Source organism: Lathamus discolor, chromosome 5 (genome assembly GCF_037157495.1).
Source record: "Lathamus discolor isolate bLatDis1 chromosome 5, bLatDis1.hap1, whole genome shotgun sequence".
Taxonomy (NCBI): Eukaryota; Metazoa; Chordata; class Aves; order Psittaciformes; family Psittacidae; genus Lathamus; species Lathamus discolor.
Genome location: NC_088888.1, coordinates 39,675,551 through 39,699,845, shown reverse-complemented (window position 1 = coordinate 39,699,845; position 24,295 = coordinate 39,675,551). Strand labels below are relative to the sequence as shown.

Genomic DNA, 24,295 nt, shown 5'->3' with positions numbered 1-24,295 from the left:
ATTGTATTTTCATAAAAGCTACATTTAAAAAATCCATATCACAAAATGACACCCAGAAAAGACTCAAATAACTGTGGAACCAACTCAAAGAAGACTCAGAAAATATTTTAAAGTGAAGGCAAAAATTCTTCAGCCCCTGAATACATCCTGTAGCAAGAGGATGGGCTGCTAATGAATCACATGAACTTCTGGGAAAGAAACCCCATTTCCAAATGTGATATATAGTGACATGAAAATTGCCATATTTATTAATGTCCGGGAAGAGCTACACTGATGGTGACGCCAAATCTAACCAAATAGGATCACAAGGTACGCTGACAAAAGTGTCTGGCAAGAATGGCATTTTTAAAGCCTTGAAATCAAGAAAAACAGCCTTTGGTTTACATGAAACAGCAGCATCATTTCAGTGGCAAATGTGTGGGGTTGCCGGGTTCCATGAGGAGTACACAGCTGCACACATTTGTGCTACTGCGACATGTGAATTAGAGGCAGACTGTACAAAACCTTTTCTGGCAATGATATCGTAGAAGTTGGCAGATCCCCAGCAGGCACAATTCAGCATCTACTAGCAAAAGATGGTAACAAATACCTGAAAGTGCCATTAGGCGGTGTTTGGAGCACCAACAGAAAGGGGAACAGATGCCAATGGTGGGTAGAGGGACAGGCTTGATTTGGGATAAAGTTTCTCGCACAGAAAAGACCTTGTACACAGAGATAGGCCAGCTGCTTGCATTTACACAGGAGAAAAGCAGGTTTCTCAACAAAGAAGTAGCCACTTTTAGGAGTTGGAGCATGTCTTAAAGAGTGGGGTGAAGTAGGAACCTTACAGCTGCCGCTGCTGCATGCAACATGTTTGACTTATCAGGCACAACACGGACACACTTGGCTATTTCTTTGCAGTTACTACTTCAGCCATTTCAGCCAGTAATTATATTTATTTAAGATTCTTATGAATTAATACAATTTAAAACCATACTTGGAATGCTTTCCAGAAAAGCTAGCCTGCATGTAGATTCAGTGGGCAACCATTGCATTCTTGATCCAAGAAACAAAACGAGGAATTTGGACAAAAACAGGCTTTGATGGCTGGGTACAATCCAGTCCCCAAGAGGTGACTCCATACTGGACAAATCTGTCTTTATCTTGGCAGACCAAAGGTCCTCCAGCTTCAGCCTAGGGAGGAGAAGAGAGAATAAGGTGACTTCTCTAGTGGAGACATTAGACATAAAGAGCAAAATGTTTGGCAGGAATAATATTGTGGTAACTCTGAAGGCCTCAAAATATGACAGAGGCAAGGGATGTAGAGAGAGGAAGAGTGTTTTATTAGACCTGCTGGACTAAAGCAATTTAAAAACCCCAGAGCTGTTTCCAAGCATCCAGGCTATTCCCCTGTTCTGAAGATCTACGATCTGAAGATCTAGTCATGAATGTAGGAACATCCCAAGATCATTGTGAGGCCAATGACACACACAAAAAGGAAATTTCTTGATTTTCCACATCCTCTGACCTACTTCACCCTGTCAAAATAAGTTTAATTGTTTTAATGCTGTTCCTTAAAATCCAGGCATCATAGGATATGAATACCTATGTGCAGTAATTTGTAAGCATATCAATAAATGCACTGTCAAAGATATCATTTGCAAAGTCTTAAACACATGCTCAGACAGACCAGAATTTTCTTTCTGACTGTCACCAAGTGGTTACCAGCTTTTTATAGAAAGGCCCCCATCATGATGGCCTCCATTAAGAAAACCACATTTTAAAAGTCTTTTCACCTACTAAGAAAACTGGAAGCACTTCAATCTTTATTTAGTCAAGGGATTAAATGAAGATGTGATACAACTCCAGGCTGCCCCAGAATCAGCCACTAGTTTCCCCTCTGTCTCTAGGAATAAAGGGAAGTCCAGGTAGCATATTGAAGTATATTTCACGTGAGGTGGGGCATTCACAACACTAGGCTACGACGAGTAGAATATGCCAACATGCAGTTCTGAAAGGAAGGCAAAATTACTTTACACAATTTTCCTGCTATTCCAGTTAACTGTGTGAGTGAAGAAAACATGGTAAGTAAGCCTCAAGTTTTATGCTTCAGGCAGAAGCCTTGAGTGGCTGAAGCTATTTCTGAGCCTTGAAAGTACAAATTGTCATTTGAGCTGCTTATACTCACAGCCATATTATTCTTACCTCACAGTTTTCTATGCTTGCAAAGGTAAATCCACCACAAAATTCATGATTTCTGACACTTCCATTCAGAAATTCAGGGAGATTACATATTCTTTTTTCAAGCACAGGGAATTCAACGTCTTTTAATCTGTTGTCTGTATCGGTACCTTTTTGAACAACCAAGAAAATATAAGTTATAAATGGTAGCCTGGGCATTTTGATCCGGTGAAACCTCAATAATGAAAAGACTGGGATCCATCCCCATCTCTACTGTAGTCTCTGAGCTCCTTGAGGGGCCTTATTAAATCTATTTTGTACTTGGATCATACCTACCTCGACAAGCAGAGGTCAGTGGTCTTTGCAAAGTGTTACTAATAAATAAAACCAAATTCTTAGTATTCTGAGCCATTGTGCCTGTGTGCAGGCTTTCATTATGGTGCAGTAGCAGTGTCTTGTTTCAGGGTGAAAAATGTTAACCTGGGTTTACTTAATTTGAATTCTTTCAAGCCTAAAGTGTTCTCCAGACAAGGAGGATTTTCCTGATGCCAAGGTTGAATTTTCCCAAAACACAGTTTATTTAGATGTGGGACTCTGGCTCTGTTCTCCATCCCCTGCTGATCTCATGAGCTAATTGTATGACATGGCAGGACCCTCTTTCCCACTGCCTAAATGCAACAATGGTCTGTTGAGTTTTCCATCCTAATGCACTTCCGGAAGAAACCTAGCCTGTACCATTTTTTGCTGCTGGGATCGCTAGAACATAGGAAGCAGCTGCCATCGTGTGGCAAGCTGAACAAAAAAGAAAAAAATGCAAGGTAAGAAAGGGAAAATAGGTGAGAAGAAAGCCTATAAATACTGATTATGCTGGAGAAAAGTGTTTCCTGATAATACTGTCGAGTTACACTAATAATAGAGAGATTATTCTTCAGTACCATTTTCATGGCATCAGTTTTATAGCTAAATAACACAAGAAGGGGCAAAGGTACTGCAATCTATGTGTAAGCTTTGTATGGTGAAACTCAGAGACAGGGACATGTTCTGTTAATTTGTGTTTCTTGCTTTTAATTCTGCGGATGCACACACAAAGAAAAATCCACTGGCTTCATTTCACAGGTGGAGTATTAATAAGGTGCTGTCTGGCAAATGGGATGGGAAGGGCATCACTTGCATGTAGCTGAGCAAGGCCAAAAGTGTGTCCATGGAAGCTGGGACTGAATGAGGGCAGATGCCAGCATCACTGCTGGAAGTGGCAGGGATGAGGAATTGCCTCCTACTGCAGTAAAAAACAGGTCAAAGAAGGCTGCATATTCTCAGCCCGCAGCTTAGGTGGAGTGAGTGCTGGGCAGCAGGAGATCCCATGGTCAGTTTTTAAAGCTACACTGTGAACAAAAATCTGGTAATGATTTTACTAACATTAAAAAGCTTTGGTTTGAACTCATTTTGCTCCAAAAGGTGGCTGGATTTGAGTAAGGTCTGACTTAGACTCTTCGTGGTTCCTGGGGTGCTATATTATCTCAGATACAAGGCTTTTAGCTGATGCTTGCCCATATATCCTATCAGTCTGAAATGAATGTAGGTCCCTGCAGAAGCTTATGCAGACAGTAATGTTTAGATTAGAGGAAAGCAAGTGCAAGCTTCATTTAGATGTTAAAAAAATATATATCTGAAGATCAAAATTAAAGGCAAGGGCATTATTTGAGTATTGCGCTTATTTGGGCAAATATAGTGTGTACCTAAGCTGAAGAAAGACCTAAATAGACAGCGATAAAAGGTGGTAATGCTCATCTCTCTTTCTTCTGTTCAATGAATTCAGTGTATGTGACTAATGAGAAGCAAGAAATAAAAATAATAAAATAAAAGCAATAAACCACATATTTTTCGGTAGGATCTGAAAATCCCAAGTTATCAACCACACCAAACATGCTTTACCTCTCTTTTTCCCCCAGGCAGTTAGAAAACATACTGCGTTTCTTTCTACCATCAGACTGGTTTCAGGCAAGCAAACTGGTTTGACACGGTCAGTAATTGTTACAGGACTGGAAAACAAACAAAGAATAATTAATAGATCCTTATTAAAATGACCATCAGCTGGTTCAGTCTTCATTTGCAGAAAGCTCTGCATAGAAATTCTGTGGGGAAAGGTGGAGAAGCTGATGGTGCCCTACAACTCTATAGATGGTCGCAAGATTAGTCACTTAGTGAAAAAAAGGGGTTAGTTACAGCAATTGAAAGTCTCTGGGATGTTTCTGTGAGTGCAGTCTCAGTGTGAGTGTGTTTACAGCATAGTACTTCAGTACTAATCTCTGATCTCTGGTTACTGCTTAGGGGCATACAGGAACACACACAAATCCAAGCCCAGCCCTTAGTAACCCTTGTAGGTGGTGTGAGCCTGACTTATATCATCCTTGCCTCAGAGATCATGGACATTTTCAGGGACTTCATGGCAGGAGGGAAGGATGAATGAATGAGTAAATAAGCAGGCAAAGATGACGCTGTGGAAAATTCCTTTCTCTTCTGGTTACATGGGTGATAAAATTGTAGATGACATACAGTATCTCACACATTATTAACCCTAGAACCTGGCAAAATCTTGGAGCAGATTCTACTGGAAGGCATTCTAAGGCACATGAAAAACAACAAAGTAGTTGGTGACAGCCAGCACAGCTTCACTAAGGGGAAATCCTGCCTGACCAATTTGGTGGCCTTCTATGATGGGGTTACGGAACTGATGGACAGGGGTAGAGCAGTTGATGTCATCTACCTAGACTTGTGCAAAGCGTTCGACTCTACTCTGCTCTCGTGAGACTTCACTTGCAGTATTGTGTACAGTTCTGGTGTCCTCAACATAAAAAGCACATGGAGCTATTGGAGCTGGTCCAGAGGAGGACCATGAGGATGCTAAAGGGGCTGGAGCACCTCCCGTATGAAGATAGGCTGAGGAAATTGGGGCTGTTCAGTCTGGAGAAGGCTGTGTGGAGACCTCTTAGCAGCCTTCTAATATCTGAAAGGGCCTACAAGGATGCTGGGGAGGGACTCTTCGTCAGGGACTGTAGTGATAGGACAAGGGGTAACGGGTTAAAACTTAAACAGGGGAAGTTTAGACTGGATATAAGGAGGAAGCTCTTTACTGTAAGGGTGGTGAGACACTGGAATGGGTTGCCCAGGAAAGTTCTGAATGCTCCATCCCTGACAGTGCTCAAGGCCAAGTTGGACTGAGCCTTGACTGACATGGTTTAGTGTGAGGTGTTCCTGTCCATGGCAGGGGGATTGGAACTAGATGATCTTTCCAACCCTAACTATTCTATAATTAAAATAGGATTGCAACAAACACAGAGGAGACATTGGCTCTGTCTCAGAGGCCTCTGATGTGGGAATTCCTCGTGAAAATCCCTCCCATCATAAGTGGTCCTTCACTTCCTTAAACTGTGTAAGAAGATAGCATGGGTTCTGCCAAAGGGGTCCTTCATCAGAAGAGATGTTCAGAGTTCACCCTTGAACAGATGCCAACTCTAGCACTCAAAGGGATTCTCACACTCTCTCATACCACCCACAACCACCCCTGAAAGCTAACTCCAGGTTAAGCTAACTTGTGACTATAGAATAAAGGTGTTTGGGGCGGAAAACTTGGACTGAAATGGTACCTGTTCAACTTCATCAAAGCAATGTCTGCTCCACTTGGTTCCTTTAACACTTTCTGAACACTTTGTATTTGCAGGGATGGCTCTGCTGTGTTGAGACTCTGTATTCCAAGAAACACCCTGTAGGAAGAAGGCTCTGTTGACCTGGAAGAAACAATGGTGGCAAGGTTATACATCCATACATGTTGTCAGGAATGTCACTCAACGACTTGTGACTTCCCTGGAGAACTTCAATTAACAAGATAGTAGGTCTGCTGCTTCTGAACATGGATGCCCTCATTTATTCTTGGGGAGAAAGAAAATGTGGCACTTGTAACAGTTTGATTTTTATGATGGTGAAAAATCCCATGGGCTGCAAATAATGTGGCACCTTCTCTCAGTGTTCACGACTCCCAAATCCACAGTTTTACCAAGTGCAATTAGCACCAGCACATCATTAGTGCCCTTTTTGGCATTCTTTGGGGTGGGGAGACGGAAGGCAACAGAAGTAACCCTAGTTGGCAGGCAACAGAAGTAACCCTAGTTGTACTACTTTTTGACTGGGACAAGAGAGGAAGATAAAAATTAGGTCTCTGGCAAGACAGACAGGAAATAAGGAGTAAAGGAAGCATCTTATTGAGTACATCTTGCTCTTCTGTTGATTTTTCTCATACAGATTTAGGAAATGCCTGTCACTCATTCTAGCAGATACTTACTCTTGCAAGCACTGAGCTGCAGTAAGGACCCACTGTGGATGTATCAGAGTGCCAGCACAATGGTGTTCATTGGTACTAGAGTAGAGAAGACAATGACATTCATTAAAACAATTCTCCACCATTCATGCTGTGCACAATGGAAAATATTAATAAATTAGCAATATGCTCCTTATTCAAACCTTTTACCAGTCATAATGTGTCTTTTGCCAGTGGCAAGAGAAATCAAATGTAGATTTTCAAAGGACAAGCTTTATCTCCTCTAGAAGTAGAAACATTAAAACAAATTGACACGGAGGTGAAATTTTTGCAGCAGGGCACACTTGCTTTAAGGAACTTAATAAAAATAACTGTATTTCCTAACAATTTCACATGGGTTTGTCTTCAGGACCAATTCATAAATGGATATATCTTCTGATTTGTAGGGATACTTTGACTAGTTCTTTAAATAAACCTTACTATGGGCTTGTAACTTTTCTTGAGATAATATTTAATGTGGTGACTGTCAACAACTCTATAGAAATTTTCGTTAGCCTTTCTGTAAGCACTTCTTCAGCTCCTGTTCAGCCACTCTGATTCTGACTATGGAAATGCTATGCATAATTGTCTTTTATATCGAGAAATGATGGTCTTCCTATGGCTTCTAACACAACCAGGGTGGTCACAGCATCAATTTACATTTGAACCAGACAGGATGCCTGGTAAAAAGGAATGATCAAAATCCATTCATGCACATTACAGTCTGGTGGCTATATGCCTGGGCTTAAATCCCCCACTGCAGAATACAATTAACTGTCACTGTCCTCAGTGGGAATTATTCCTTCCCCATTTCAGTAAAAAAGGGTTTACTTAATGTCTGCAGTTCAAGCTTGCCCTCTAGAGATTCAGGAGAAAGTGAGGACTTAGGGATTAATGATCCAATAAGTAGCTATATGTGGACATTATGTTTTACTCGCTAAGGCATTTTATATAGAAACCAAGGCCAGTTTCCAAAAGCATATGAATTATTTCCTGTTAGCTTCTTTCTAATGCCTGTTCTTTGTGAAACCCTAGCACCCATGGATGGTGACACAGTCTGGAACACCAGTACCTTGTCCTGAGACTGACATGCCAAGGCCAAGACCCTGGAGGTGCGTTGCACATGCTATATTGCTCACAGGCTCGTTCACTCCTCACTAGGACTTTACCACATTCATTCTCAGAAGAAGCTACAGAATAAAAAAAGATATAATGAAGAATTTTAAAGCAGTTCTGTAATGCCATCCACAGTGCAATCAGATGGAAAGGGAAAGGCATCAGACACTTTTTTATCTTCACTCTTTACATTGGTTAATAGAAAATGAGGGTAAAGAAACATTCTGAACCTTTAGACTCCATTATATTATCATTACCTGAGCATTTAAACCTGGGGCTAATATATCACATTTGACAACAGAAAACACTAATTTACCTAGAAAAAATTACTAACTATGTCAAGTATTTGGACGTAGTCAGATAACATAAGTAAAACTCTAAACCTAACCCACACCCAAAAGGAAATCTGTAGGGAAGCTGAAGAGCTAAAGAAAGTGAAAGATTTTTTTTCCTAGACAATAATAACAGTTTCTAAATTTTTAGAACATTACAGTGTACACCTTTGTGGAGTTCAAACCAATCCCTAGATTACAAATAAAATCTGTCCCCTTGTCATATTAATATGACTGTCCCCTTGTCATAAAGTATTCTAATTTTGCCCTCATTCTACTTTCTTGTTAATTTGAACCTCTCTGAACTTTTAAAAATGGATTGAGCTTGGGTGCTCCATAAGGACTTGAGTAATTCTTTCCAGAGCTCCATATGGTGCTATGAGTGTAAATTTGTTAGTTCCAGTATCAGACAATTAATAAAGTAATCAAAAGTGAGAAACTATAAGGCTCCCCTACATCTTAATTTAAAAATCTAGTATTCAAAAGCTCTTCTGAAAAAAGATCAAAGTGAAGCTCCACTACAGCAGCTCCAGGGAGCAGGATTTTACAGCTGTGGTATGCATTGTTTGTATACTTTTCCTTATTCCTTTTACCTGTGCAGCTCTTAGGTGTGGTTAACAAAATTAATGTGTACAATCACAATGCACTGCTGCACAGAGGAATACATTAAATGGCCAGCATGAAGAATGTCACATACTTCTGAGACAGTGACCACTCTTCACTCTTTTGTATTGCTACATTGTCCAACAGGGCAGGGACCTGGCCTCTAGGTGTTGCTGTAGTAATAATAACACATGAGATGAAAAGCAGACTTTCCATAGCCCTGCCAGATACATACAAAATATAATTATATCAAAATGAAGGCAAAGAATGGAAGAGCAAAGCAAACAATATGACTGCCAGGTGTGCAAACAGCATTACAGCTGTTATTGATCACCACTGCCAGGAGACCAGAAAAGGTAAAGGCTCTTTCAGTGCTAAATTTTTCAGCAAACTCTGCACATGCTCAGTGCACTGAGTGATGTCCCTAAATAATAATCAAAGAAAAAAGTCATTAAGAAAATCTGTGTACAATATCCAGGACCAAATTCAATCCCTGCCCCAAAAGAAAGCCAAAATATCTAGGAACAGATTATTTTAATATCCTGATCAGAATAAAAAGTCAGTAGAGAATGAAAAGGGTTTAAAAGGATGTCATTTCTGTGCTTGCAACTAACAGGAAAAGTGTATGAGCATGCTGTGATGGCATTAGTACTGCCACAAAGTAAATGGAAAGGCTAGCATGAGGATCAAGGAGCCCAGGGAAGGAATATCTCTTTGCAGCTTCATTGGATATTTCAAGTTCAGCTAGCAACTCTGAGTGCTTAGCTTCACTGACGATAAAATCCATGCAGATTATTATCTATGAAGTCTTACTGATGATTCTTAGCACCGGGTTATCTAAACTTTGGCAAACTGTTACAGGTGCATGATTGTGCCCAGCTTCCATACAGAACTAAATTCAAAGCTAAAGCTACTGCATACTGCTGTTTTTTATGGTCAGACTGAAAACATTTTGTAACCATCATAGCAAGTTGTAGAAAGGAAGGACAGAAGAGTCTTTAAGGATAATTACAGCAGCGTGGGATTTCACAGTATTCCCATTTTTTTTCTGGGTCTGTTGTGAAGCACCAAGCACCATTTACATCTCCATCAGGATTCCTGCAATACTGTAATAATTACAAAAACAGAGAATGAAGACTCCAAATATTAGCCACAGAATGAAGAAGTCTGTAAGTGCATGTTTTTTAAATGGAAACTTTGAATTATTTTCCCCAGCTACTTTTCCGCTGGATGTTAAACACTTTCTATTTCTTCTGATAAAAAGAAATCTGTCTTTCCTGTATCTCAAAACCATCAGGTGAAATTAGGAAAATGTGATAAAATTGCTATTATTTTCTTACTACATCAAAAGTCACCTAGCTCTAGTGCTTTTTATAGCCTCTTAAGAAAAGTTTGACATAAGATGACTAAGTGCTTTGCACTAAAACATTCATTGTTGGCCTAATCCTTCTTCCAGTCAGTGAGAGCAAGTTAGGTCACCTCTGAGGATTTGCCAGAAGCCTGCTTATTTGTGACAGACAACAAAAGGCATCACTTTGGGGTTTGCAGAAACCAGGGAAGAGCTGTATGGTTTCTTTCGTGCTGCTTGCCTGTCAGCATAAACCCCATGGCTCATCTGTACTTGAAGTACCAACAGCCTAAGTAATGTCAAAATACATCCTTCTCTCTTCAACGCTGTTATAGGTCTGGGCTATCAACTCAGTGACTTCCAGATATACTTAACCTTGTCTATAAAGTCTGAACCTGAAGTGATTACTGAGACATCATGGAGAAGGGAGACAATGTTCATTGACACCAATGGCATTAGGAGCTGTTTACATTTTTATCCAGGCCTGCTCCTGGATGAGTCATGGGAGTGAAATATCTGTGGCTATGAGGTTTCTGAGAACTCCACTCTTGACAAGTTCTGCCCATTGCAGTTTTTGCCACTGTGCCACGATAATCTTTACCATTACCATCCATGCAGTCTGTGAAAAAAGAGGGAAAGGAAATAATTGTTAACTGCTGAATGTGTATGTGGTGGTGGTAAGCAGAAACAAGCCAGAGTAAGTACCTTCAGGACTTGCATACTCTAGTGTCTACAGCAGAAGAAAAAAATGTACCCTCTGATGGGATCCCTTAGTTTGTGGAGGTGGATGTTTTCCTGGATGTACAGAGTAACTGAATTGGAGGAACATTCAAGGAAATTCAGGCTAAACCTTTTTTGTAACATGTTAAAAGTATCTGAAAAGACTCCAAAATCCTTGCTAAGTGGGTATCAGTAAGCACTTCCCATGAGAGAGCGTATTTCAGACTTAGCAGCCCCCTGGACTGAAAGAGCAGTTTTTGCTTCCAAGGACATTGCTTCAGGTACTTCTGCTGCACACAAGTAGCAGTACGCATTTAAGAACAAATCTTTTATCCAACCCTGCCACCTTCTTTGGCAAATTAAATAATCCATTGGAAGATCTGCTGTACATAAAGAAATGTCACACCACTTTGACCAACAAGGACTGTTCAAGAAAGCAAGAAAGTAGGACAGAGCGAAACATTGTTTTTCTTGGTGCATACATTTTACAAAGCATGGTTGCCTATAAACAATACAAGCTAAGGTCGACCTCCTGAAAACGTAAAGCACAGCACAAGCAATATTCCTATAATAACAATCTTCACTATGATTGCATTTCAGTAGCACACAGCTACAGAAATGCTGGAAATTTTATGTTCCTCTTTTTCTTCTAAATGAAAGAGATATCCTACAGAGTGTATTGTAAAATGATACAGGCTACCGATATGAGCTGACTAAAGAGTACCTGCTGCAAAATTCAACAATATAGATCTGAAAACTGAAAGAGGGATGTGGCTGTTATGTTGCAGCCCTACTCAAGACCAGTTTTAATAGATTAGTATTTCCTTTACCCACAGACTCTACTGAAGGTGACACTTATAGCCAGATGTTACCAGGTGTGTTGGGTGTAGTCAGGCCAACGTTTCGTGCCATTGTTGCAGGGGGGTCATTTGGTATGTGTTCTTGTGTATGATCATCACACCTCTTGAGATTGCAGTACTCCCATGTCACACTGGGGTCAGTGGTGAAACACCATGGGCTGCTATCACCATCTGGGTTTCTACAATAGTTGTCTCTCAGATCACTGCAAACATCAATACAATAGTCATGGTGTATAAGGCTGAAAGTAATCATATGAATACCTTGCCAAAAAAGACGAGGATCTGTACTATGTAGAAATAAATAATTATTTTTTTACTTATTGCTAAATATTCTTTTATTTTTGGCTGCAATACGAGTGGAGAGTTATATTTCACATGTACAGCACCCATGAACATCTTTATGCATAAGGAAACCTAATTCAACAGCTAGCTTAAATTCTGGCTGTAATATGTCAATGTGCTAAGTAGCTAAATGCCTGATATGCAACTAATTTCATTTCTAAGTATATATGAATAAGCACATACAATTGTGTGAACATATGAATTCTTGATAAATATACAGGAAGATCCATACTGTTAGTGGGCAATTAGGATTTTCCAAGTTGTTTATTTTTAAATGTCAAAGAGTTCTTTCTCATATTTAGAAGAATGGCAAATAAGTATTTATGCAAATGACACCCCCCCCCCTCCCCAAACCAAACCAAACCAAGCCAAAAACAAAACACTTCTACTGAATTGGAATTCAGTAGAGCACTCTCGTGCCTATGCTTGCTGGGCCAGGGTGAAGTAGAACTTCTCCAATAATCTGCAGTGACAGTATTTTCTCATCTTGAATCACAACACCGAATAAAAAACCTGGAATGCTTTTTTTTTTTTCTTAACATGCTAGAACATGTTAATTCCTTGTTTTCACAGCTTAATTTCAGTTTCTCTAGATGTCTGTGGAAAACATGGTCCCCTCTGAGGATGTTCCGGTTTCAATACATCAGTATTTTTGATGCCAAAATATAACTGAAAATTTCCAAAAACTTAATTGAGGGTGACATCATAAAAAAGTTAAAAGAATAGAAAACTGTCAACCTTCCTGCTTATACAGATTACAAATCCACCAAACAATGATGGATTTCCTAGCAATTGTCATCTTGTTGCTTTCCTACGCTCTATTAAAAGCTGGAATATTAGTAACTATGATCAGCTCTCTTAAGTCATTGCTGGTCCAGTTTGCTAGTATGACAAAGACAAATCAAGGGGCAAGTTCAGCGTATGCAATTCTGTGTGCCCAGTTCCAACTAGAGAGAACGTTTAAATGGTAGTTCTAATTGTAGTATATCTGACTGTGTGTTTTGCAGCATAAATGCTGTGTTCTCCCCAGACGAAGTTAGTAGAAAGGCCACCACAAAGGTCTCAAATTCATAAACAAAACACATATTTCAGCAGGTGCACAGACTCTGGATACAAGTCTCCTGGTGTCAGTTACAGAAGCTCAGATTTAAAAGTAGAGGTACACAGCTGTAGTTTAGTCAGACTTTAAACAACAGGAAAAGGTGGCATTTAAAAATGAGACTAACAGAAAGCATTTCTGCATCTTTGAAAAATTCTCTTTCATAGATACATCCCCTGCCAGCGTTTTTAAGCATAGGTGTGCAAATATAACAAAATCAGCGATAGTCATTGTCAGATAAAGCAAGAAAAGGTGAGACAAACATACGCAGCTGGGAATCTGTCAGGGGTTTTTTCATGCCTGTGTGGAAACATGGAGTTCCAGGCCTGGCATTTTTTTCCTGATGCAGTAATGGAAGTTGTGCCACGATAACTCTGGCCTTTGCCTCGGTAGCACTCCTCTACCAGGGGAACCTTCATAGGCACATCTGCAATGAACAACAGAAACTGGTCTTTTACATCATGATTTTGCGTTCTTACTGAGTAGGCACCAGAAAGCATCAAACACACAGGATGACAAGAATGAATGACTTGTTTATACAGGCAGCCTCCAGGGAGAGCATCATGGCCAGCAGGAAAAGTGGAAGGGCATTTCCAAATATGCTTAGAAAGCTTTCACAGATTAACCTCATATGTCAGATGTCATTCATTGGAGGGTTCACCGCTTGTTTCATTTTGGTATGTGAATATGCTTGAATTAAAGATCAGCAAGTTCACATGCAAGTCCTCAAAGATGAGATGCTAGTGATTTTGCCCCTGGTATATTTCTAAAACGGACATTATGTTAGACTTTAATTTTGCTTGTGACTGCACTAAGATTTTCTTGTTATTTTTTGTGCTTAAATGAGTGGCTGTTTCAGATGACATTTTTATTACTTTGGAAGCCTCTGTACTCTCTTTTGTAGCTACTTTCAAAAATGGGGTTTCCTTTTACTTAGCCCTTTTTCATGTCTTTAAACTTGTTATTAATTTTTCAATTAACTTGCTAAAAATGCCCTACCTTTGGGAAAAAAGGAACATTAGAAAAAGAAACTTCTTTTACCCTGGATTTTTCCTGTTAGGTCAGTGGTGATTTACATTCTTCACTGAACTTCCTTAACCATTGAAAGTCCAATATTTGGCAGGTTTTGTAACATACCAAGCAGAAAAACTGCATTATCAACAGTGACAAAATGACCGAAAAAAGATTTATCATATTTACAGAGAGAAACAATAAAACTCTCACTGTTTAAAAGTCCTCAGCTCAAACACACTCCACTACTCATACCAACAGTCACTTGTTCTGTCCCATCACAGTGGGGAATTGCACAATATTCCCACCGAACGCTGCTGGTGGTGGTGTAGCACCAAGGCCTCTTCTCTCCGTCAGGGTTTCTACAGTAGTTTTCCTCTAAGCCCCTGAAACAGAAAAAACAGCTTTAAATCTCTGGATTTCTTTGAGTAGAGTTGTGTGCAACACAACTGCTATTAACAACTACTGCATGCAGAACTCAGTGGTTACATTTACTCTTTTTGGAGATTAATTGCCTTATGCTCAACTGTTTTGAAACTAATCAGCAGCCTTCAAATTTACAGTCTGAAATCTGATGATATATGAAGAACTTTTCCAATGTTCTTGTTTTTGAGGCAAAGATACAGCAGTAAAAACTGCCTTCAGAACACAAACCATTGGTGCACTTGATCGTTATGGTAAGAACCAGGCAAGGCTGGATATCAGAGACTGATCCTGAAAGTGGGTGCATATTAGCACCAGTGCACACTGCTCTCTGCCCTGTGATAATGGACAGGGTTTCACATACCCAGGAAACCTTGCAGGACCCGTTTAACAACCCACAGGATCAAGATACAGAGCTGAAAGCCTAGTCAGTCACAGCTACCTTGCCTATTGATAATGCTCCACAAACCTAGATTCTCTGACCTTGGAGCTTGAGGATGTGTTGTAGCATCTTGGACCCTAGAGCATCACTCTTCAGAAGAGTAACACATTGAAAGTGTGCTAAAACATAGCCAGGAGATTTTTAACTTTAAAATAGTAAATACTTCTAACTCTGCAGTGAAGAATACAGGTGATCCCAGCATCACAGAATCATAGAGTACCAGGTTGGCAGGGACCTCAAGGATCATCAGGTCCAACTTTTCTTGGCAAAATATGTAAATAAAGCAGCTGGTAAAAAAAAAAAAAGGAATGCAGAAAAAAAGAAGAGCAAGACCTGAATGGAACTATTGAGAGCTGACAAAAGGTGAGAAAACAGTTTATCAACAAATGTGTAAAACCTGTACTCCTCTGCACCTGAATCAATAAGGAATAACTGCATTAATTAATATTAATTAATTAATATTAATTAATTAATTAATTAATAAAAAGACAAGCTACAGCGTACTTGCAGGGATATCTGTCAGGAATCCAGCCATGTTTGTGAGGAAACTGCGTGTTCCAGTGTTGGCATGCCTTTCCTGATTCAGTGGTGGCTATCCTGCCTCTGTAGTCCTCTCCTTTCCCTGAAAGACACTGGGAGCCCGGGCCAGAGACTGGGGGAGGTGTAGCTGTAATAGGATTTAAAAAAAAAAAAAAATAAAAAAAGGAAAAGAAAACCACTTCTAATTCTTGTTTTCAAATATATTTAAAAACACCCTTTGTTTTCCAGAATGTCAGAGGTGTGCTTTTTATTTTCAGCAGAGGTAACAGTTGTTGGAAGCCATGGTAAAACCGAAGTGTACGTTTCCACAAGCAGTAGGGCTGCCAGACAGGGGTCCTATGTCTGCCCTTTTGTAGCAGTCAGTAAATAACTTCGCAGGGTCAAGCCAAACTTTTTGCCTGCAGTCCCCTGAGTGCAGAGCTGGAAAGGCAGTAAGTAGTCCTGTACAGTCTTGTAGAATCAAGTGGGATGAAGGGAGTGCATGAATATAATATACATAGGGAAGGTGGAAATACAGAGAGGGCCTAGAAGAAATTGTGAGAGAAAGCAAAACAACCTTCAGAGCCAAGCCTCTGGAGCCAGTGAATTGGGAAAGTGGTGCGGAAGGAGGAGTAGAAGAAAGTGAATTGTTCTGGGAATATAGGGAACAGCAAAGAAAGTAAAAGTAACGATCAGAGGCACAGAACCTGCAGAAGGCAGAGAGAAAATGAATCTACAGTGCATACCTGTTATATATACCTTATATATGGAATTTCACAAGGAGACAAGTATGACTCTAAAAGGTTGGCCTATTCATTCGTTCCTTCAAGTTTTAAGCACAAAATGGAGAGGCTATGGTGACTTTCACAATTTCCATTATCATACAGAAGTCTAAAAATAATCATTCTTCCATCTGTAATTGAGCATGATGAGGTGAACTACATCTCAAAAACACATGCAGCTACTTAGAGCACTGGCAAGTGCAGAAGCATAAGAAAGCAAGCTCTAGAGAGAAAACTAACCACAATTTCTCAAAGTCCAGTTCTCCAAGCAGCAATGCTAATCTCGCTATTCACTGCTGTGGAACTGTCCAGATTTAGTGTGCTCAGCTTAACAGGTTAAGCTAGCTCACTGATAAGTCAGGTTTTTCTCCTGAGGCCTGAATTTATTTGTCAGAATGCCTTGATAAGAAAAAGGCAGTTCTGGCTGTGCTGGCCAGACCCAGGTAAAATATCTCAGTGTGGCCACATGGTGATTTAGGTGTTTTACATGAATTAGCAGGTCAGCTGAAAACTAGCACCTGATTTAACCTGAATGCCCTGTCTGTCAGGTAAATTGAAAAGTAAGGTGGTTTAAGAAAAATTCAGTTTTCCATAACATCTTTGACATTATTGTACTTTGTGAGACCTTCATCCTCGCTGACCTTACATGATTTTATGTAACAGAAATTTGGTGAGTAACTGCTCGTTACTGTGCACTTTTCCTGGTCCACAAGGACTTCCTCAGGTTACTCAGAACTGTGATTTCTTGTATTTCCGCTCCCTTCATTATTTGAATGAGAAGAGCTACCCTCCAAAGTGATCTTAGGAAATCAGACTTACTGCAACGAGGAATGTTGCAATGTTCCCAGCGTTTAGTTGGGCTGGTAGTGAAACACCAGGGCCGAAGTTCGCCATCGGGATTACGGCAATAGTTCATCTTCAGATCCTTCTCTGGAAAGCTGCACATTGCAAATGAAAGAGAAGCTTGTGAGTCAGCTATGGCCAGCTGTAGCAATTAGGCTGTCTGCAGGCAGGGACTCCCAGTCACTGAAGGAAAGAATTCAGCACTGAGTGTGACTCACTGTTTCAAGGTAAATCCATGCATATGAGGTTCTTGGGCATCCCAGCGCTGGCATTCAAGCCCAGACTCTGTTCTGGAAACTTCTCCATGGTAGTCTTCACCATTACATCGCACACACTCCACTGTCGGGGCTAAGCAGAATGAAAACAAAGGAAGGTTTGTGCTAGCCCATGAATTCTGATACTGACCTACATGGAGGACTACATTGAAAGGAAAGGAGGGTTTTGCTCCAGCTAATGATGAAAGGAATCCAGAAAACCATGCATTACAGCCTAGCCAAATGAATAAAGCTTTAGAGATACATGTCATTTGGAGGAGGTCTTTGTCACATATCTGTATGTATTGATGGCGATGGGAGTTTTGTACATAACACAGCAATTGGGTCAACCTTTACTCTTGCTAAAATTAAATAAATTGCTAGGGTTAACAGCAGGACAATATAAAAAAATGACTGAAAAAGTTCAGTTCCTCCATGTTTACAAAACAACTTTGATGACTGGAGCCAGTCAGAAAAACAACCTTTGTGTTGACAGCTTCTTAAGTTCCAGCTTGAACCAAAATAACATTTGAAACCAATCTGCAATAATAAAGCAAGAAGAAATAGCAGGAACGATATTACCTACTCAAACACTCCTTCCATGAATAATAAACATACCTCCTCCAGTGTGCGTGACCTGGCCCTCACACTCTGGGATGTTACAGTAATCAAACCTTGTAGCAGGATCTGTTGTGTAACACCAGGGTCCATTTTCATCCCCATCAGGATTCCTGCAGTAGTTTCTATCCAACCCCGCTTTGGGGTGTTTTTCAGGAGTATAACTGTAACAGTATTAAAATTATTTTAATTCCAGTAATTTAGTGGAGCAGAAGGGAAATGTCTAAGTAGCTAAGCTAGCAGATCTATTCATTCACAGTAAAAATGAGAGAAACAGATTCCCTATTGCAACCCATAAATGAAATCTGAAAACACATTCCGTAACTATGATTATTAGTAGCTTTCTCCCTAGGCCCCAGTTGCCAATGATGAGTGAGCTTAGAGCCTGTAAGGACTATGACAGTCTCAAAGGACTGTCTTTAATATTTGCATTTAGCTAATCTAGTCAACTCATTGTGACCTGTGGTTCTGCCATGAAGTAGGGGAAGCTCGGAAAAGATTCAGAGCAACATGAAGACAAACATAAATAAGGTCATACTTTGGGTTGTGAGGTGTTTTTTCTGCCCACATCTGGCATGGAATACCCCTCCAAGTTTTAGCTTCTGTTCCTCTGTAGTCCTTCCCAATCCCTTTTTTACATTCTAGAAGGTAAACTGAAATGGAATTGGCTTTGTTAATTCAATGGCGGTACAACACAGCATCTCTTAGCACTGAGAATGTGCAGATATAACTCTAAAGTTCAGCAGTTCATACTGAACTATGTTTTAAGCATGTTTTGAACCTCTTGTGCATGCAAACAAATATGTGATTCCATAAGGTATTTTAAAACAAATCAGTTACCAGCTATTAGCAACTACACAGGAAAAGTCCTGAAGCATATGCATAAAGCTAAAAAAATCTAGTTAAGAAAATAGATATAACAAGTTACAATTGGTTTTGATAAGTATAAAATATATTCTTATGTTATCCTATTACTGGGATAAAAAGGAAGGTCTTTCAACAGCAGCTGGAGATTATTTGAAATGCACTGTTCATAAGCACATTTGCAATGAGGGTGCCATGCAACTATCCCTTCAAGCCAGAAAATTTTTAGTTATCAAAATATATTTGTCACATCATGGCCCCCAAATGTTTGATTGCTCTTAGCCTCAAACTCACAGGTCAGACAGACATTTATCTGAGGCTGGCTTACAGTAAGGATTAAGCATAAACGAAACAGTTTACAAAATACGTGTTTATTCTGCCTGGTCCCAATAATACAGGACTAAAGGAGTGAAATATAAGTTCAAATATAATGAGCCTTGATGCTCTATGTGGAATTCTCTGGCATTTCAGCCCAGTTTATAATGGGTGCAGGCCCCCCTATACTGAAACTGTCACAACCTGCAACAGTTCATTCTAGCACTACAGCAGAGAATGCAAGTTAAAACAGAGTTAACATGTAAATGTGTAGCATCTTAACTATGCACATACTTTTCTTCTCAAAAAGGACTGCATCCGTGCTGTTGAATGTCACTGTCATTTTGGCATTTTCAGCCAGTGTTAAACACTGTAGCTTTTTCCTGGTGAATAGGAAGGCCCTGTTGAAATTGAGAAGGAAGCAATGTTAACGTAAGTGTAGAGGTAAGCCGCAAGCTAAAGGCAAAAGCATGGAGGATGCTGCTGTAGGCAGAGCTGAAGCAAGGTAGGGATTTTGTTCTGAGCAACAGTAGGAGAATACTGATATGCAGACACCCACAATAACATAATTTTAAGATTCAACAGAAATTACCTGCAATTAAAATTTCCCTCTGTTTCACATTTCTCTGCACATTCTTTTTCATTATTTGTCTTGTAAAACTGTTTATTTCGAGTAAGTATCCAAATACCGTCTGTTCTTATATAGTCATCCAGTATATCTCCTTTCACTATAAGGGAAGGAAACGAATAAGCCATTAAAAGATGAGAATGCTGCAGTTAAGAAGACCCGTGACTCAGAGTCCCATTTTCCATGTAGCTTTGACAGGTGAAGGCACCATTTATTTTGTGCAATTCTGGGTAAAAGATGATAAACTCTGAGGCAATTTCTGTCTCCTGAAACAATCACAGCTGTATCACTATAACACGTTACAGGACAAAAACAGTGGAAGAGGGATGTAGAAAAGCAGCTCTGGATGGAGTTATGCATGGGTTTGAACCTGAGATCAAGAAATGTGAAACAAGAATGAGAGACACTGGGGAGAGGGACTAAATGATGTCAAACAAACACCAGTCAGAGAAAGATGAAAGGAAATTATACTAATATTAAAGTTTTGGAGAAGCAAGAATTGGGAAGACGTGAGATTATGACCTCCTATGTGGACTGTACAATCACTACAGTTTTATTGGTCACTGAATAGCTGTTTGTCTTAAGATCTCTCGCCTCAATCATAAGATGACTATATAGCTTTTTATGATAGCCACCATTACTCTTTTGTAATGGGTTGAGCAAACTTACTAATGAAACTGCCAGGCTGCATCTCTGTTACAACAAATTAACCCAACATCTTAAACTAACGAATCAGTATTATCATATCTGAAAGCTACAGGTGCATAAGATATCTGTATTTGATGTACCTGCTAATACATTTAACATTTATCTCTAAAATGTTGTTGCTCTCAATGGAGTTCGACATCTAATTGCTCTTTTCCTTTTGTGTTTATAAAGAGTCTGTTTTTCTACATGGAAAGAAAAATATTCTATGTTCCTAATTTCTACAAAAGTTTGTCTGTATATTCAGCACCAGGTAACAAGGTTATAAAAGTGGTATGGTTTAATGATTTCATTTTTCAAGCTAGATTGTTATTGATGGACACAGGAAATTCATAATCTTGTGCAGCATTGTCACAAGTAAAGGTGTGTATCTTTTGTTTATGCGAACTCTCATATTAGGCTCAATTCACTGCAACCACTCCAGTATAATTAATTCCCATGACATAAAAGTTATCCATCACCTACCTCCTATTAATGTAAAATAAAAGGTATTTGGGGCAATAAAGAAAGTAAGATGATTAATTGCCTGAGGGCAATTTTCTGTGACTGTTTGCACAGTTGTTTAAGTGCTATAAAATCTGCGTGTTTTAAGAAATCCCTGACACTGTGGCCTCCCATATCTAATCTTATAGTTATAGTAGGACTATGTGAAGCACCAGTAGCCTACCAATTTCTCCTGATGGACTCAACAAACAAGTGTTTCCTCTCCTGATTTTCTTCATAAGATGAAGCCACTGCTCCAGAACTGCAGGGACCAGAAGAGGAAACTATTACTTTTCAAACTTTATTGGCCCTTCTTAAAACTTTATGTTTGCCCAAAGAGCTCTACTTTGGATAGAATTCCTTCTCAGTGACCATAGAAAAAAAGAAAGATATATTCCAGTTGATTTAAGAACGAACACATGAGATTTTGGATGACATACCTAAGCTAAAAGGCAACAGAGATTGGCAGAAGCTTAGATAAAAGAAAATGTGAAGTAAGATGCTTGAAAAACACTGCAAAGTATAAACTTGAAAAAGAACGCAATAGGTTTAAAATGCATCAGGGAATGTATTAGTCTGGACAAAATCCAAGTCTTTATAAACCCAGACATGACACATGATAATTGAACAGTATATTAAAATATATACGTGAGCAAACTGATTTATTTTTTACATATGTATCTTTCCAGACTTGACCAATATTAATCCAGAAGACATAAAAAATGGTTTGCAGGCAGTTTTGTGGACCATCACTTTAAAGCAAGTGAATTACAGCTGATAACAATAAGCAAATAAAAATAACTTTATCAGCTGTCTTTTATAACCAAGCACAACCAAAGAGTGATATGTCACTGTTGTTCTAACATATTAAATGGTTGAGCTATTAGAAAGTCATAGAAACTGCACTGATATGTTTTTACCAGTACTTTCTAAAAGTCATTTAACTTCCATACAGTGTTATGCAATGTTAAAGTACTAGAGAACATGATAACTGATTGAAATCTGATTTAAGTGTATACTACATGTGGGATATTTATTTACAGAATTTGTAAATAAGCTTGAAACTCATATATTACCTTTAGTGGAATACCTATCTTCTTTTGGAGTTGTAAAGAATTCTAGATGCATTGCAGCAAGAGGCTGGTCTAGGTTACTGAAGATACAATTTCTACCTACTGCTTCCAGAAAACATGAGAACATTATCTTATAAGTGCTTGACAACAGAAATGAGAAATTGATGGAATATAAAGGAGCATTTTAATTTTTTTAAAATATTTAATTTTAAAACTTTAAAACTCCTATCATAAAGGGTGAAAATCAGGATAACTGTGCTTAGAAATGCTTGGCAGTAAAAACAGCTTTAGCATTTGATCCAAAGCTCGCTGAAAACAGACAGCTATCTCACTGCCCGCTATGGGTTTTGTACAGGGCCTTTGGGGCTGTTTTCCATGTCTGCAGGGAGCCTTTAGTTCCCCATGCAGACACCAAGGCTGTAGCTCCTCTGATGTCTCTAACAAACACAACACTGGAGCAACCATAGCTCTAATTTTGTTCAACAGCAACTCTCCCTGGCCAGGAAGACCTAAATCCATCACTGTCCAGGTCAGTGGTGACACAGAGATTTGGGGACCTACCTTCCACAAATGCAAGCGTGTGGCCCCCATTTCACCTGGGCAAGCAGAAGGCAAAGACTCTTACCTGAGCTGAGCAAGAAAAGAAAGAGAAAAGCAGCTTTGCTAATCCCCATTTTGGCCCAGTTGGCGGGTGCTGGAAGTTGTGTGTGTCTGTGCACAAAGTTTTATTGACTCGCACTGCAGTGAGGCAGCATCAAACAAACAAGGCAGGTAGATGAAGTTAATCATTCTCCCATGCTGTGACCCCCTTTACCGTAGTGTGGCCATTCAAACAACCTTGAATTGGATGGATTACCAAATCAGACTCAATCATTTGTACTGGATACTGGGAAATGTGAAGAAAACACCATTCATTTCTGCTTGGCCAGTCAGCAGGTCTGTACGCTTCAACCAGCATGTCAGCATATGTACAGGTGAATCCCAGGAACATCACCTTGTACACATGGATGTGGAAGAGATGGGCTATCCTTATGGAATCAGGAGTACCTCACAGGGAGATTATGGTGACATGGATGGGAAGAGGCAGGATGAAGTGAGGAGGGCATGGAGGACCTGAAGAGTTCACAGTTTGGTATAGGAGAGAGGCAGGGTCACCGGGAGATGCAGGAGGACATGACAGCAGGGATATGAAATATGCAGAGCCAAGCCTTGCTTGTTCTGCCATTGACAGTGGTACTTGCTCTGTTCCCAGTTAGCAAATGTTAGAGATTATAGATGCAGAAGTCAAAAGTCACTCTAGTTCTGCTAGTAAACAGCATGGAGATTTTTATGCCCATTTTCTATTAGAAACAATGGAAGCCACGTCTTTGCTCACGAAAACTCTTCTGTAATCCTACCTGATTTTGTTTGGGATTTTTTGGAGAATGTGCTGTGCTGGTAACGTCCAGAAGGGTGCAGCAGATAATACCATTTTGACAAGGGGTGACATTAAATCCCTAGCATAAAGTGGCAGTAAACACTCAAGATAAATTGGCCAGAGATATTTGTCCATAAACTTGAAAAAATCCTGAGGGATTTATTTTTTCATTGCTCATATCACAGTGCTATCTTATATGAAAATTTGTCTTATTTAAATATGTTTCTTTCTCAATTCCCCCTTTTCCTTCCTACCGCAATACAAGAGGCTTCAAGTTGGTTCACATTAATTTATGCAATATTAATAGGTTCAGAAGTTTTATTTTCTCAAAGCTGTATTTCATGTGAGAAAGGCAGCGTGCAAGTGTGAAATACTGGGAAAGAGCAAGGGAAAAAAGCCAAAATGTAACATTATCGCTGTAAGAAACTGAAAACCATAATCAAGGTTATGATTCAGTGAAAAATAGAGGTGCCTATTTGGAAAAGCATCCCCCCCCCACACACATATTTTGTGAAAGCATTGTGCAGATTTCATCTAAATTAGAAAAAGGAGAAGAAAAAACAACTCCCTTGAAAAGGAAAATAAATACAGATAAAATGAATAAATGAGTTTTGAGCTCAAATTAGTGTTCTTAATTTGAAAAAACATAGAACTGCACAGTAATCAAAACAAAACATTATTTGAATGTCATGTCAGATTATAAAATACCTGCATTCGGCTTTCACCTTGGAGAAAGAGAGGTGTACATTACTGCTCATTCTGCACCTTCGCTAGGGAACATCATGCAGCTCTGCTTCTCTGACTTGGAGTGTGTGTTTTCCTGAAGTGATGAGGAGGAGACTTGTTGGTTAATCAAGGAGGTACTTCCAAGCACTGATTCAGTAATTTCTGTCAGTGGAATATAAATATTGCTGCCGACTTCAGAGGGCTTTTATACAGGCTTTGTACAATTTTTAATCCCCTGTACTCTGCACTGGTGTTACTGTT

At 39.5% G+C, this 24,295-nt stretch overlaps 1 protein-coding gene across 4 annotated transcripts; it reads right to left on the bottom strand.

Annotated features, from left to right (window-relative positions):
• Positions 1-915: 915 nt before the first annotated feature.
• On the bottom strand, positions 916-24,216 carry LOC136015071 (plasminogen-like). 4 transcript variants are annotated; one of them, XM_065680461.1, is made up of 19 exons: positions 24,017-24,216; positions 19,595-19,730; positions 19,297-19,403; positions 18,362-18,476; positions 17,824-17,987; positions 17,170-17,299; positions 16,928-17,046; positions 15,312-15,474; positions 14,198-14,328; positions 13,199-13,358; positions 11,503-11,693; positions 10,381-10,529; positions 9,575-9,668; positions 7,584-7,701; positions 6,497-6,571; positions 5,805-5,945; positions 4,093-4,199; positions 2,185-2,330; positions 916-1,173 (listed from the first exon to the last, which is right to left on the bottom strand). In XM_065680461.1, the coding sequence occupies exons 3-19, from the start codon at positions 19,343-19,345 to the stop codon at positions 1,015-1,017; spliced, it is 2,211 nt and encodes a 736-aa protein (XP_065536533.1). In that variant the 5' UTR covers positions 19,346-19,403; positions 19,595-19,730; positions 24,017-24,216; the 3' UTR covers positions 916-1,014. The 4 variants fall into 4 exon arrangements, with proteins under 4 accessions (XP_065536533.1, XP_065536534.1, XP_065536532.1 ...); XM_065680462.1 differs by having other exon boundaries at positions 24,034-24,216; XM_065680460.1 differs by lacking the exon at positions 24,017-24,216 and adding an exon at positions 22,517-22,633.
• Between the last annotated feature and the right edge of the window lie 79 nt (positions 24,217-24,295).